This window comes from Lonchura striata, chromosome 1 (genome assembly GCF_050655825.1).
Source record: "Lonchura striata isolate lonStrDom1 chromosome 1, ASM5065582v1, whole genome shotgun sequence".
In the NCBI taxonomy this organism is placed as follows: domain Eukaryota; kingdom Metazoa; phylum Chordata; class Aves; order Passeriformes; family Estrildidae; genus Lonchura; species Lonchura striata.
The window spans coordinates 36,871,696-36,888,384 of NC_140703.1; the positions used below are offsets into that span (position 1 = coordinate 36,871,696).

A 16,689-nucleotide genomic window follows, 5' to 3' on the forward strand; every position below is an offset into this window, starting at 1 on the left:
TCATGAAGTGCCCTGTCTGCTGGTATTCTGAACACTTCCAGGGATGAAAAAAACTATAATGGGAGGAAGAAGACAGAAAAATCATAAGTGCATGAAGTGTCATCCTGCTCCTGTTACTTGGTGCTGACTGCATCTACAGTTTAAGAATAGTTTAATGACTGTGTTAAGGCTACATTTTACTTTGGATTTTATTGTGCTAGCCTCCCACTGACATTTTCAACCAGGATGTATTGCTTCATGACTTGATCTGGGAAAGGTCATTAAAAATAGTTGTGGTCCTTTCACATAGAGATTTTCAATGCTTTGATGAAAAGGATGTGGCTGCTAACAGGCCCATTAATGCTAAACATGCCCATTGCAGGGCATTTTGATGGGTCTCTTGTATACAGACAACTGAGCTGCTGAAGTGTAAAATGGATTGGAACTGTGGAGTTACTGGTGTTTGAAATATAGATTGAACTCAAAATTGAATGTCAACAGGAAATGTTGCTGTTTACAGATGTGAAATACTGGTGCTTTAGTAAAGTTTTGGAGCTTTTTTTTATACCTAAAGACCTATTATACAGAAGTAAATCTCTCCATGTGGACTTCTTTATCATCAAAAAAGCATAGAAAATTTGGATAAAGTGAAGCAGAGACCAAATACTGGCTCTATCAGAGAGTGAAGCTGGTAAAAGTACTTTTATTAATAAAGAAACTTTTTCTGGCCCATTTATTTGTCAAGAACACCTTCTTGATGCTGAATAAAAGCAAGAAATGGCAGCATCAATGGGAAGTCATTGAGAGTAGTCCTACAATAAATTCTATTACCACTGAAAAGCTCATTAGATAAAATTGCAGATATAAGTTGTAACTTTCAACAGGTATTCTTATGTATGAATAGTTCTTTGCACTTTATCTTTTCTGAAATGTGCATAGTTGCATTATTCCTCAATATTGTTGTTGATATTGAAAACTTAGGTTCAGATTTCAGGTTTATCTAATGTTGGGTCTTTTAGAACTTCTTTTGGAATCCACTACTTGTTCCAATATATGTCACAAGCCTGACAGTTCTCCCGTTACTCAGACAACATTTCTCCTTGCCTGGTTCCCAACCCCCCACTTAAATCCTTTTCATTGCCATGCATTCCATACCAGTTTTCTGTAGTTGATAATCATATCTGTTAAACCTTGTTTAAATGCTATTTAGAGATTAATGTGTATGTGAATGTGGTATTCTGTCTCTCTCTCTCTTTTTTTTTTTTAATTGTCTTGTTGATTTTTCTGTGTGTGTGTTCTTGATGGACAATGAACTTAGATAGGAGGTTTTTCTATTAATAACAAAATGGGTTATATCTATTAGTTACCTGATGATTTTACATGAAGGAGAATGCTTTAGAAATACATTTCTGTTAATTTACTTATTTGTTTCTGTGGAATTTATCTAGAGATTAATTAAATTGACCATTTATTTTATTTTTGTTTTGTTTTTTAATTCTTAAATTGGTGATGTCTTTTTGGAATGCTGAAGGCTTGAATCTAATCTGCTGCCTGTGAAGAAGTCAGCAACTTTTTGGTGATAGTTCAAAGTGTATTGTGAGAGCTCAGTCCAAATTTTGTATTCTACTTTATATCAGTGTTTCACTTTGACATCTGTATGTAAATAATGTTGTGAAAGTATCTTCCCAAAAGATGAGATCATTAATTATACTATGCTGAAAGAAAACCCAATTATTGCAGCACATTTGAGCCTTAATGGCCAGATTCCATCCATTTTATGGAGAAGGACACAGCACTCTTGGGGTGGTCAGCATTGCTAAAGCACTAAATAGGTAATCCCTTGTGTAGGTTACATATGGAAATGTTCCTGAAATTCTCTTTAAGTCTTTTACTCAGCTTCCTAAGAAATGTCAAGCCCTGGAATGAATACTAGAGAGTATGCTGGCATGGACATATATAAGGAACACTAGCCAATAGATCTTGAAGTGACAAGAAGTCTAAGAGATTATATAAACACAGCAAAACTTATCTGACAGACAAAAAGGGTCTTTTCAGTGTTAACAGAGTAATTTGATCCACGTTTCCTGGAATGACAGTAATACCCTTTACACATTCCATGTAGGGTATTCAGGAATCATTGTAAATACTTACTGTAAAAAATGTGTTACATTCATATAGGACAAGTGAATTTAAGTGAAACCCATACATATTGGTAGAGGCAGGATTAGACATATTGGCTCCTGGGTCTCATTTCCCTGCTTAAATACTGGAAACCACTCTTCCTTAAAGATATCAGACTACTGAAACGTTATGGAGTCCTTTCTATGCTTCTCTAACCTCTCTGTGGGTGAAGTAGTTTCAGGAGTTCTGCTCATTCTCTTGGAAGTAAATTAATTGAAGTTTTCAAACTTTAGATTAGCCATTTAATGTACCATGGTCCTTGAAGATCAAACCACCTACACATTGTGTCCTGCTCTTCCATAATTATTAGAGAGCCGCTCTGGATTTCAAAACCACTCCAGGGATCACAGAACACTGACTTCAGCCATGGAAAACCAAAGTGGCAAATTCAAATGGATTGAAAGATGAGAGTTCACTTATCATTAGCCAGGAACTAGAAAATTAAAGCCAAAATCTGTTTGTGACTGGAAGTAAAATAGAGCTTTCCTCACCCTCTTTACCTGTTCTCCCAAAGACTATCAAAGCAGTATTATAGAATAGTAAACCAGCTGTGGTTGACCATATTAATTTATATTTTATGAATAGTCATTACTGCTCTGTATAAAAATTTTGCCTCTTATTGGTTTGGGAAGTGCCTCCTAGTCTGGTCTAGTCAACCACAGAAGATGAAAGAGCATTCTCCCAGCCGTATGAGGCAGATGAATTGTTTGACGAGACACAGTAGTGTTCTCAATAGGAGGCAGGCAGTGCACTGTTTTTCCCATAGGATGATACTGTTAGTTTCAGTAAGTTGCTTAGGAGCATAGGTTCTCATTCAGAGGTTGAGTTGGAAACTCAGGACCTTCATGTCTCAGCTTTTTGTTGGTACCCATACATTTCCCTGCATTTGTGATCATATTTGTCATAAAATAAAACTTACTGAAAAAGTTCTTAGGTGCAGGTTTTTATGCCTGTTCCATTCTGATTAGCCCAGAAGTCTTGCATTGCCCTGCAGCCATGTAGAGCATGAGTTGCTATCCAAACACACATGATCTTGAGTTTCCTTCAGTAGAGCACTCCCCACCAGCTCCCAGAGATCTCTTCAGTGTTTTTTTTTTTTTTAAATCTGCTGTGTTTGCTTCTAGAGAGTTTAAAAAGGGGAAATTAAGGAGCAGTTGGAGTGAGTGTACAGATAGGAATTATTTAGGCTCTAGTTCCAGGAGGAGAAACACCAGATTTGGATCTCAGTCTGAGCTGGACATCTGGTAGAAGCCTAAATCTCAGAGAGTGTGAGAGCTTGAGTACAGAATTTATTGGATGGATTCTGGTTTTCTCTTGCTCAGCATCTTGGCTACTGTGATTCCCAGCCTCAGCTGCTTCACTCATCCTGATCCCAGCTTGTGAATTAAGTGTCTGGTTCTGGGAAATTTGTGGTCTGATACCGTCGATGTGGCAATGGTGTGTGTCACCACTCCCTTTCTAGTCGTTGACACAGATTCCAGCATGGAGCTTCTCCTACTATTTGAGCAGACATAACAGAAGACTGCCAAAAGTAAAACCCAACACAATTGAAAATAGTTCTATATGTCAGTAGATCCATACATTATTTATCCATGCTTGAATTTTAATGAAGAGAAATGCCATTTACTCATTAGTTTAGAAACCAAAAATACCCACCACTTACATGTTGACTCTGGGCTGTCTTCTGTTCCAGATACTACATATTTTTTTCATTTCCCAGACAGAAGATATTAAATTTCAGTGTTTGACAGGCATTATTTTTGTTCCTGTAGCAGGAAGTAATGCTGACCAGCAGTTACTGTAAGGGTTGACTGGGGTCCAGGTAGAAGGTTCTTATTCATAGCCCCACTCTGTGATATAGTGAAATGAATTGCAACAGAGTGCAATGTGATATTGTCCAGTCAGGGAGCTACAGGACTCAGTTTTGAAGACAATATTGTAGGCTGACAGACCCTTACCCTACTTTGTTGTCTGGTGAGTAGGGAAGAATCAAGTATCTTCCCTGAGACCAAGATGATTAATATCTATGTAAAATGCATTGCAATGGTCATGGATAATCTTGTTCTGGATGAAATAAATGACACTATTTTCTTTGTATTCATTTAGATCAGGATATTGCATTCTAGCTTCATTTCTCATCAGGGTCATTCAGAGTACAGTTACTTTAGGGCATCTGCACTAGTTCTCTCTGCTCCAAGAAAATAGCAACAATTTCCCATGGAGCATTGCACCCTGATTTATTTAGCACAGGAGAAGAAATTAAACAGGTAGAAAAGTATTCTAAGGTGAGGCTGCAATACTTTTACACAATAAGCTGTCTTTTCTTAATCAGTCTTCCATGACTTTTGACAGGCTGAATGTTTCATTTTTAAAAATGGAAGAAGTCTGTTGTGGGTAAAATAGGCTTGCTAGAGCTAGAAAAGTCTTATTCCCTTCTGTCTTCAGACTCACTGTGTTGCAAGAGGAAGAAAATATATCTGTGATTTTTTTTTTATCTTCACAGTAGAACCTCACAATATTGTCATTATTTTGAATATGCATATATAAGTAGAAAAATATATATTAGGTGAAGCAATGGTGAAGGGATCTAGCAAGCAGATAAACCCACTCAAATCACTGCAACCTTCAAATGTCAATTTTTACTTCTGAAATGAAAATTTAATGCAGGTTTGTATCTAGTACATACAGTTAATTGAGGGAATATACTTTGTTCTTGAAATTCTACTATTTGACCTATGTCATTTTAAAGCCAGTTGGAAACACATATCATTGAAGCACCCCCTTAAAACACAATTAAAAATATGATTATTGTAAAAGATGTCATATAAAAGTGTAACAGGTTGGTTCAGGACAAAAAGTAAAGGGATGAGTCATTCCTGCTCTAGGCTGTGACGGAAGTATGAAAATATTAAATACGGGGAATGGGAACAAAAAGACAAGACGTTATAAAAAGCATAATGAAATAGGTGAAGAAAGGGAATGGAAAGAGCAGGAAAAAGACTGGATATTAGAAAAGAAGTGGTAGAAACAGGCTAGAGGGGCAGGGAGCAAGGCATTACTATAAATAGCTGATATCTCTTGGGAAGAAGTATCTGTCATCTTATTATATCTCTACAAATTGACACTTCTATCGCAGTTGCTGTCACTGATATTCTGCAAATGCTCCACTGCAAAAAATGTTGAAGACATACGGATGAAAATGTCATTTTCTGAGTGCAGGTAAGGATACCAAGGTTCTACACCTAGCTGCTTACAAATCCCAAGTCTTAGCAGTGCCCTGTATATTATAGCACAATATTTATTACTCTGGAGTTAATTCGAAGCCTTGAAGTATGAAAGTATTTTCCAGAATGAATCTTAACCTTAAGCACTCTCAGGATCTTCCCATTGTAAGACAGTGGATTTGGTTAGTTTTTACTCCAATAATTCCCATTCCTCAAATAAACTTTCAGTGTTACCCAGTGTGCTGGAGAGGAAGGTATTACTCTTCCTAAGAAGAACGTTGCAAGTGACTACATATCCCACATGGAAAAGTTGCTTGCATGCAAGTATGGATTTGATAGTGATGTAGTATCTGAGTATTTTAACTGCACAGCCTTGCTGTATTCTTCATCCTTTTCAGTGAAATGTATATATCTTTATTAAAAACTCTTCTTCTGTGGAATTCAGGTGGCAATGGGTTCTTTTTACATCACATTAATATATTAAATATGAAAAACTTTGACAGTTCCAAAAGAAGTTTTGCTACCCAATGTAGCCTTACTTAAATGTTGTTAAAATCTACTGCCAGATTTGGGGAGAAGCTGTATGTGCAGTGAGGTCAGAACAATCATCAAAAATTTCCATTTTACACAATTACATATTAAAATGGTCTGAAAATTGTCTCCACATTAGGTATATTAAAGGACCTCTGAATACTGAATATTTTTGGATCTGGCCATTTGATCATGGAGGTTCATATTTCCATTAATGAAAGCAAATGAGACAATGAATTTCAGTGTGGGTATTTTGTGATTCAGAACCTCAGCTCATTTCCTCAGACTGTTCTCAAGTCAAATATAGCCTTAAATTCTATTGCTCAGATTTTCAAGTAGAGGGTTTTTTTTGGTGGTTTTTTTTTTTTTTTTTGGTTTTTTTTTTTTTTTATGGAGCTGTATCTCTTTCATGTGTACACCTAAAAATATGCCAACAATCCATTCCTTAATTATTTGCATGATTTCATGTAGTTCTGTTTCAAGCTGAAATAGATGTATAAGCAATTGTTTTTTAATGCTGCTGCTTTCTACTTCTGAAAGTCTTTCGACTTTCAGAAACATGTGATTCTTATTAATTGTTACAAAAAGTGCTTAAGGTAATTAAAATCTATTGAATAATATTGTATAGCTAGTGCATATACATAACTTGTATCAGTTGCCATTACATGTTGTTATTGACATCTTTGAAAATATGAAATGAGAATTGACAGAATAACAAGTATGAAGAGTGTTTTGAGGGACAAAATGAGAAAATTAACACCGTCATTTATTATCAGTGAGTTCAAAATGTCTATAAAATTATAGAAAATAAACACTGTTGCAGAGTTATGCTGATCATTCTTTTGTTTACTTGAAGTGAGCTTAAATTTTATTAAATTTAAATTATCCTTTTGAATATCTTGAACTCTGTCTACAGTGTATTTCTGTAGTGCATTAGAGAGAGAACAGTTTGGACCATTTACATTAAGAAAGAATTGCCAGAGGGAATGAATCCAAATGGCACTAAAATAGTAAAGCTTGTAGGAAACTTAGTGTTACAGAAGACAAGTTATTTTGTATTCCAGGCTATGTACTGATCCTAAGTGCTATCAAGAAGCTGGAAATGAGAGGCTTTAAAAATGCAGCAAAAATACAGTTTTAGTACTTAAATTAATTGGGAAAACATGGACATTGTGCTATAACTTAATCTTTCCTTAACCTTCTGCATGACTTTTAACTCAAGAAGTAGACTGAATGCTGAAATAGGTAGAAAATATCTTAGGAGCTTTAATTTTAACTGCTACAGAAATAGAATGTGCTGTACAGCTGCCCAGATATTTGCCACACCTCTCATTGCTGTCTGAGCACATGCCAGCACTACCTGGCCACACTGAGGAGGAAATTGATGGCCAGTCTCAGAATCTAAACCCACTTTCTTGAATATATTGACTCCTTCCAAACCACCACTGGCCAGTCCTCAAAATGGCATTTTCAATGTGTCCCACACAGTGGTAAACATCATTATGGATTTAGGTACTGAAGAACTAGCACTTTATAAAGTGGATTGGATTTAGGATGCAACCTTGACCTCCAGGAGCAGTTCCTTGCTATAGGACTTATCATTTTAGCTTGTGAATCACAGGCTAAGGTATTTCTGAAGTACTCAGTCTGGTGTCTATTGTAAACCCCACACCTGAAAATCAAGCATATCAAAAGGGTATAGAGGAGACATAAAAATTGTTTATCTGTTAATATTATTGAGAGCTGTATGACAGGGAAGCACCTTGGTCCTTTGTGATGGCCCTTCCTGAGCACATCAAAGTGCTCTAGTGGTTGATTTGATTACTTCTCTTCTTATTATGGGCAGTTTTAATGTTAAATTTAAGTCTTAATGTGGATGAAGATAAGAGCATAGAGACACAAAGGCTTTAAGCAGTTTTCCTGTAGCAGTGTCTCAGATCCCAGTGTCACAGGGATTTTCAAAATCTGTCCAAACCTGGTGACTCTGAGAGTAGTTCAAGTAGCCTCATATGCCCCTGCTGAAACTGTTTGTGCTTGAATTAGTTCTGTTCTACTGGTACAATTAGGTCTGCCTCAGCTTGCTCATGTAGAAACTGAAAGAGCTATGCAAAAGCAGTATTGGGTACCTGGCAGCAATTTTTACTTTCAAAAGCTCTCAGTACTAACTTTAAATACATTTTATTGAATAAAGTCACAGCAACAAAAATCTGAGGCACTTTAAGGCAAATATATTCAGGCAAGTGCTGTTTCATAATAGCCTGTTGTGCGTCACTGAGGATTTTCACCCAAACACTTCATCTAAATGGACTGCAGGCATTATAGGATGGCACTCTGATACCGACCATTAATTCTAAAGATACTTTATTGTTACCTGGGCTAGTTATGCATCCTTGGCCTTAATATATCTTCTTTTTTTCTGAGTCCAGAACCTTTTTATCATTTTTCAGACATATTGACCTTCAATCATGCAGTAAGCATGCCAAATTTGTTCTTCTTGAGCTAACACAATGTGTCGGTCATACAGATCTCTCTTCCTCATTCTTATTTGTAGATCAGCTTGTTCTCTGAGATGAGATTTGATGTCCTACTGTTATTTTCAATAAACACTCACCTCTGTCCCAAAGTCTTTACTTGCAGTCACCCTTCCTGACTTTCAAAATAGACAGTAACCCTTCAGTTTGACATTTTAAAATCTCATCAGCCAAATCATGTCTGGAGAAAAGGAAGCTAACTACTTAGAAGGATATACTGGCACAATTGTTCTATGATAAATGAAACAGCGATTCTCCATGCATTTTATATAGAATTGTAGTATATTCCAGAGAGGCAGTAGTTAACCACATATGAAAAACATTTAAAAATGTGTTAGTGGAGTTGTAGTCAATACATTCCTTTTACATGTAATTTAGTTATTATTGACAGGATCAAAGTTGTGTTCACCTGCAAAAATTAGGAAAGGATGATGAGTTTGATGTATTTTCCACTGTTGTAAAGTATGATAAATTTTTGGTCTTTATGATACTGAAAATTCCCATTATTCTGGTATTGCTTAATCATTGTAATGTTAAGGAGGCTGTCGGGTCCAAAGGTTTTATATAGGTATTTTGGCTTCACTGCCATAGTCTATCAATGTGTAACAACATGTTGAAGTTTTCTATGAACTTGCAACAGATGTACTAAAAACATCATGTTATTAAATCACCAAATCAGAATGCTATTAAATTTTCATAGCTGAAGTTTTTATAAAAAAGCAACACACCAGTTTAGCTTTCCATAGCAAATCCACTGAGGTCTGTGTTCAGGCAGGGATGGGTGGCAGTTTGGGATGTAACCTTATATTTAATAGAGTGCTTGAGGACATTGGCTATGCAGGTCACTGGAGTCAGTGGAGGCATGTAATTGCCTCTGAGAGCTTCTCCTTTAGAAACTTATCTCGAATGTCATCCCTGCCTCCTGGCTTCTGCTTACCAAGTATGTAAGAAGCGACATTTCATGGCCTTGAAAACAGGTCTCTTGATCATCGAGGCCCTAGCTGCGTCTAAGTGAGCAATCTGAATGTGGCCATCAAAGATCACATTCCAGCCAATCCAGCCCATCCTGCTCTTACAAAGAAGTAGGAGAGGGTGGCAGTCCTTCCCATGGGAAAATGTAACCCTCCAAAGCCAAGTGAGGCGTGTTTTGTGGCACCATGCTGGGAGGAGAACTGAGCCATCCCTCTGGCTGAGGTATCTGCTGCTCAATAGTCACTGGGAGCTGCTGAGACACTGCACAGGAATGGGATTTATTTAGAGCCTGATTTCTAGGTTTGCTTTGTGTACAATGACACTACAGCAGCATAACAAGAGCCTTTAAAGTGGATATTTATCAACAGAGCAAACAGTGCTGCAAGGAAGGGTTAAGAGAGTAAATGCTGCATTTCAATCCAGTGCCAGGAATGTGTGGATAGTTTTATGATCCTTGTCACTGAGCATGTAAGGATTGTGTACTCATTCCTCTATTTTCTTCTAATTCTGGAGCTGCTTTGCCTGTGCAAGTTAAATCTAAAATTTAAATTAAAATTCTCTGCTCATGTATCCTGAAGGATCTCGGATTATTTTGGATGCTTCCTAAAATAATTAAACTCAGAATATTTTACAAAATACTGAAGTTTAGGCAAAGCAAATTAGACTGCTAGACAATAGATATCTTAAGTACTCATTACTTTGGTTGCCAGCTCCAGCAGTTATTCTTCAGGCTTCACTAGGCTAAAGTTAGATATCTTTCACTGTGTCTGCAGCTCCTCAGGCTTCCTTCCCCTCAAAAAATTAAATATTAGAAAACTCATGGCAGTAGAGGGAAAGAGCTGAAAAGAGGGGACATAATAGGACTTGTTCAATAACTATCTAAGTGGCCTCAGCCATCTGGTCTGAAAGATCATTTTCATTTGTCCCTCTCTTGAACGGGAGTTCAAGTGGCCAATTCACTTTGTGCAAACTGAATAGTGTGAGAAGAAGTCAAAGGAAAAAAGCATTACTTTTAAAGTTTGTTCTCCGGTTTGTTATTAAAAGGCTATTTTTGAATTAATAAATAGTGATTTTTTTGTATGAAATATAAATGAAAGTATTTTGTGTATTCTGCCTGCTTACTGCATTATCCTGCGTTATGTAGGAGAATATGAAATTTTGCTTCATTCTTCGTTGATCTGCATGATGCAGGAAAGAAAATAGAATGAAAACATGGCCAAACATGTCAGAGTCTAAATTTTGATAATTTTCACATTGTCTGTAAGGGAAAATACTTTCTTCTTAATTCAGATGAGGGAATATTATCTGATTTCCCAACATTTTTTTTTCTTGTAATGACGTGTCACACGTCATTACAAGACGCAAGCTGAAATGTGCAGTGTGGTTCACAGATCCTTTTCTGACTGATTGTTCTCTGTGCATTTGCATGGCTTGATTTTACATTGGTCTCTTACTTTTTTTTCCCCAAGCAAACACACTTTACTTGCTAACAGGATACCAGCTGCTGTTCTAATTTAGCATTGAGCCTGTGTCCCAGTTTCACATTTGTGATATGCTAATATAAACTTCGCTGAGCTTCTCCAATGCACATACAGTGCAAAGAAATCTTGTTCCTTTTTATTTGGTTCCTTCTTGTTAGAGTCCTGCAACCTCATACTGCCATGAACAAATATCAGTGTTGTAGAGGGATTTCTACTGTATTTGAAAGCTAACTGACAATGCTAAATCTCTTGTATATATTTTTCTTACGAATAGCTATTTTTTTATTCTGAAGTGCTTACTAGAGATGGGGAAAGCAACCTGTCATATTGATCTCTAATGTATATTATTATATGAATATACTTCACTTTCCTTGATTAGCATCTTGGAGATCTGTTAGATTTCATGTGTAGCTACAAAATGAATAATCACTTATAGCTTACAGACATAACAAAATCATTAATTCAAAAAGAATCACCAGTATCAATGATTTATCTTTTGGCCATCCTGTCAAATCTTTCTTTTGTGATGCAAGTATATGTAGGCAGGTGGGAAAATATGCAACACACTTTCACTTAATGCCCTTTTGATATGCCTCCTACATCTATTCCCAACTTAAAAGCTGTGGCAAAAGAATCAAAAAGCCTAAGAGCTCTGAAGTCTGGATGTAAATCTGCCTATAGATTCAGGTTCCCTCGCTTTATTAAAAAAAAATGCTATTTATTGCCCTTGAAAAGAAATTTTATTTATAGATATAAACCACTGATTGCTAATGGTGGGAGTCAGGCAAGAATTCAGAAGGTAAGGAAGAAATAGATGAAGAAGGGACAAGTTGGGTTCCCAGAGGTCCATGGTCTGCAGTAGGGGGGCTGCAAAATGTCACAACCAGTGGTTGCATGATGCAAATGGGAGTAAGATTGGGGTTCTACAATATGCACATTAGTGTGACATTTGAGAATAGCCTTTACCTTGGGAACAAATGAGCAGAGGTGTGCTGGTTGGCCCCGTGTCATCCTACTCAGTTTTTCTTACCATGCCTGCAGAAAATGGTGCCAAATGATGCTTGTTCATCTCTGACTGCTGTGTGCATGGAACAAGCTGGTGTGGTTTGCCTGCAACATCCCAGCCTTCTTTAGTGGGTGGCTTAATGCCAAACACAGGCATAAGGGATGTGGGAGGGGGCCTTTTGAAGAGCAGCTGTGAACTGTGAACAGTCATTGAATAGAGAACACTCAGTTTGGCTTCTGCTCTATTTTTTAAATTTTGTTTGTAAAACCATTGTGAGGAAACTGTGGTGGGAAAACTGATAAAAAGTGGGAGTTGAGGAGTCCAGAAAAAGCTTCCTAAAGGCCAAATCTCTCAATTATATTATTAATATGTCTTATGTACCCTTTATAAAAAATTGTCAGTTATTTGGAACTAACAGATGTAATGAGAAGGATGTACAGTTGATGCTTCAGTAAGCCACCATTTTCAAGTACTGCGGCAGTCATGAAAATGTCATAACTTCAAAAGGAGCCACTGAGACATAAGAAAAGTGTTAATTATGGGCTAGGATTATGATTGAAAATTCAAAGAAATCTCTGAGTTCCTACTTGTACTTTATACCTTGATGCCCAGGATGCAAAGAAGGTCATGATGCTAAGATAACCTATGCATGTGTAGATTAAATGCTGAACCTGAAATCAAATTGAATAAATGATTAAAAGCAAAGGAAGATTACAATGGTCTCAAGTGTATGTACAAAGAAAGCCTCAGGACCAGCTGAGGTAGGGGTAAAGCTGAATAGACAGCAGAGCATCTAAGCAGTTGCAAAAGTTGAAGATATCTGTACTTAACACACATGGTTAAGTATGCTCCGGGATTTTATCTCACTTTGTTTTGCTTATTTTTTAGTAGCATGGACATTTGTCTTTGGATTAGTGATCTAGAATCTTTTACTGTAAGCAGCATAGGGAAGCAGACACTTTTTATACCTACACATCATATTAAATATATTCTAGAAATGCTCATTTCTTTTACCAACAATGAATGGAGCTGAATGTGATCCACTCTCTCACTTAGGTGAGACAAATCCAAACCCTTGTTCATAGTACTATAATCAGGAAGTTAATTATTTTTATTTTTTTAAATAAATGCTCCATTATTTTGTACTGTTTTAATGTTTGAAGCAGTCATTAAGGAGAATTAAATCTGGCAGACAGAGGGCACCCTGTCTTCTTGATGGCAACACTCAAATAAATGTAGTCTGCTTACAAACCCTTGGGGGCCTAAACACAAAAAATCACATTATTTGTTCTAAAGATCAAGTTCTCACAATTATATTGCACCTTGTGACTGAGAAATTAAATGTCTCATCAAACCACATTTTAAGTGGTAAACCCAGGGAAATAGAAAGGACTTTTGACACCTACCTCCTGTGAACATCAAGGACTGTTATTGTCAACAGCAAGAGAAAGAAAAGACACCCACTGTGCCAAACATTGTTACCTGTCCCTCTACCAAAGGTCAGCTTGCAAGGACCATGACCCATCTTGTCTTAGAAGTACAGGGTCAATTTATAATATGTGGGATTTTTTATTAAGAATAGCTTTGTTTAAATGCTACAGACAGTTTAGGTCTGGCACCTACTGATTCACAGTTTGGTTTCTAATTTGTGCCTTTTGGCCTTTTCTGGAAATTTGTTAATAAATGTAAGAATGAATCCTGCATTACTGCAGGATTGACTTGATGGACAGCTCTGTGTGGTCAGACTGGGTATTTCGAATTTTCAGAATCTTTTCTAATGATCACTTCAGTGGACATCTTCTCTTGCAAGTTTGCTTTGTTAAATTGTTGTTACTGAACAAAGTAAAAAAGTTCTCTGGAGTCTGAGATCTGTTTGATGCACAGTACACACAGGACTGTGCTTAGCTTCTCTTTAGCAAAGAGAATTTAACAATTATACTGCAATATCTTAGACAGTGGATTAGAATACGATGCACACAAAAATAACTTAAAAAAATCCACCTGGTGAAAAGACATTCCATTAAAATGACAAGAAAACAATTGCAAGAAAACAGGAGTTTATTACATGGGGTAATTGAGTTGTTCACAGGATGGAAATGTAATCACAGTCTTAACATTTAACATGAAGTTTATAGATTGAAGAATTGTCTTGTTTTCTAAGAAAGTTAGTGACTTCTACTGAGTGCCTTGAATAAAAGGAGTATTTTCACAATACTTTTCTTTTTAATAAAAACTTCATCAGATCCTTCAGCGAGAAGCACATGAGATTCTTAGAAACTGCAATTCAGCTAGGCCCATTCCCTTCAGAGTAGCATGATGGAATTTCTACACTTCAGACAGATGAGAAATAAATGGGTTTGGGAAGGGCACACTAGAGATCATACAGTGCTTTATCTGTAGCTGCTGGAAACTTGCAGGGAAATGAAAAGGGTTTGGCTGAAATCTGATTCTGCAGACACAAAAGTCTTGGTAAATAGGATGAAGTAGATCAAGCTGAAAGAGAGTGCAGGGTTTCCAGTTGTTCTTCCTGCCAAGGGAGAGAGAGACTCTGGATCAGTGATTTGGCACTTGCTCATGTACTTGGTTGAATCAAACTGCTTTGGGATTGATTTACTTACAATTTTAAACTTGGGTAGAACAAGTTGTTGGTGGCTTTGTGTGCACATGTGCATGTGTATTTGTGCATATTTGGTTTTAAGCTTCTTTTGGCTGCATTTGGAAAACAAAAGTATGTTACTTTCTATGGTTTCTTTCAAAGTCTCAACCAGGCAAAACTCTGCAGCCAGGCCTTCCAGGGACATACCAGAGGTTATCTCTGTTTTGCATCTCTGGAAATGTAGGCTAAGACATTTCACATAAGGATAAAATTCATACATAATTTGTATGAAATTTGTATGATTTCAACATAAGGATAAAAATGTGCCTTTGCTTGTGCATTCCCACTTCTTAAGACAAGTAACCTGATCTGGCATTTGACCAACTCTCTGTAATTCCTACCTGATCTTTACACCATCCACTTGATTTGACCTCAGCCACATCATCTTGTTACTGTGGCAGAAAGTGTGACTTGTTACAATTTTTCACTGACAGTTATGAGAACAAGAGCAGGGGGCTAGACCTCATATCACAGTAGCCCCCTGTTATCTGTAGATAAACATGTAGTGAAAGGTTCTGTAGCCAGTTTAATGGTACTTAGTTTTTCCAGGTTTTCAGCTGAAATCAGGCTCTGAGTAGAGCTGTGCCAAACTTTCTTTGGAGGAAACTCTGTAGAGACTTTGACTGCAGTTGAGCATAAAAGATGAATACAACTAATTTTTTAGGGTCCACACATTCATTTAGAACCTAAATAGTTTTCATCTGGAAAACATTGATGAGTTGAGTCAAGACCAAGTGGTTTTAGAACTATATATTCGAGCTCATTTTTTTTCCCAGGGAATCTGCTGATCTTTGAGACATTTATACCACTTGCTTTCTTAGGAACTTCATGCTGCCACCCACAATCATAGTATTTAATCCCAGATTTATCTTGAAGTTACAGCCTGTGGTTTTTTTATGTTAAGGGGAGCAAAATAAACTGCACTATATCAAAGACATCTGTCAAATTTAATGGAAATACCCAGCCACTGCTTATTTACAGGTCCTGAGATTATTGATTATTGCAAACAGGAAACATGTTAAAAAGTAAATGTGAGTGCACATTCTTCCACCATGGCCACAAAAGAGAGTTGTGGCTGTCTGACATCCTTTTTTTGGCCTGAGAGCAAGATAGCTTGATGATTGTACTGTGACCAAATCCCTTGTACTGACCACTTTCAAACCTATATTTACACATGTTCCTGTAAAGGGAAGGGCTGTCTGACCCAATTGTCCTGAAGGGAAAACATGACAGCAAGGTATTTCTTTTTGTTTTGAAACATTTTCCACTGTATATTGTGCCTTCTTTCTTTCATCAATATCTTTCATCAATGCTTCCTCCCCTCCCCCCTCCCCAGGAATGCTTCTTTTTGCCTTAGAAACCAGTTTTTAGCTATAAAAGGTGGAAGACAGGAAAGAAATTTTGTTATTTATAGAACTTTTTAATTCATACTAAAATAGGTATTTCAGTTGTTTAACCTTGACGGCCTGTAATCGCTGTTTTTACTTTAGCAGTTGAGTGCTCTGTCATATGTTTTATGCTGCACTCTTGCATTCATCCCAATAATGGCCAGGATTGAATGGCTCCAGCATGTTGCTGAGAACAGGAAGATGTGAGTGTAACCAGGAGCAGGGCTGCTACAAGACAGGGAAGGATATATCTGCATGCATTTTTTCTCCCCACCCCAGTAATCCCTAATGACTGATTAAGATGGGACTTTCAGGGCTTTAACAGCTTCATTCACTGTGCATAGTCCAGAACACTTTTATTGGAGCTGGAAACAAGTACCTTTCTAATGGTATATGTTTCTAGGTTTTGGCAAAGAAAGATGAAATTACAGATGAATCATGAAAACATTTTGGTGGATCAGTCATTCGCCATTTCCATAATTTTACTTAGTTTTTTATTTTAAATAGCTTTTGTTCAAAGTACTAGAGATGCTTGCTTCATTATTCAGCACATTTGTGCTCTGAGTGGCTCTAATGATTTCTTGGCTTCAGACTGTCCTCAGGAAGCTATTTATAGCAATTCACACATTAAGGGCAGTCCTCATCTTCAGTTAATTTGAATATGAATACAGATTCCAGATATTTTACCTTGAGTTTATTTATTTTAGTAGACATTTAATGGTCTTCATATGTATTTTATT

At 36.9% G+C, this 16,689-nt stretch overlaps 2 protein-coding genes across 8 annotated transcripts in view; one reads left to right on the forward strand and one right to left on the reverse strand.

The window, feature by feature from the left end:
- Positions 1 to 16,689, forward strand: part of DLG2 (discs large MAGUK scaffold protein 2) — a 982,636-nt gene that overhangs the window by 184,029 nt on the left and 781,918 nt on the right. The gene's annotated exons all lie outside the window — the stretch shown is intronic.
- LOC146768641 (uncharacterized) overlaps positions 10,764 to 16,689 on the reverse strand; it is a 37,587-nt gene continuing 31,661 nt past the window's right edge. Inside the window, exon 6 of the mRNA XM_085572551.1 lies at positions 10,764 to 14,432. Coding sequence (XP_085428677.1) covers positions 14,231 to 14,432 — 202 coding nt within the window. The 3' untranslated portion in view covers positions 10,764 to 14,230. The remainder of the gene's footprint in view (positions 14,433 to 16,689) is intronic.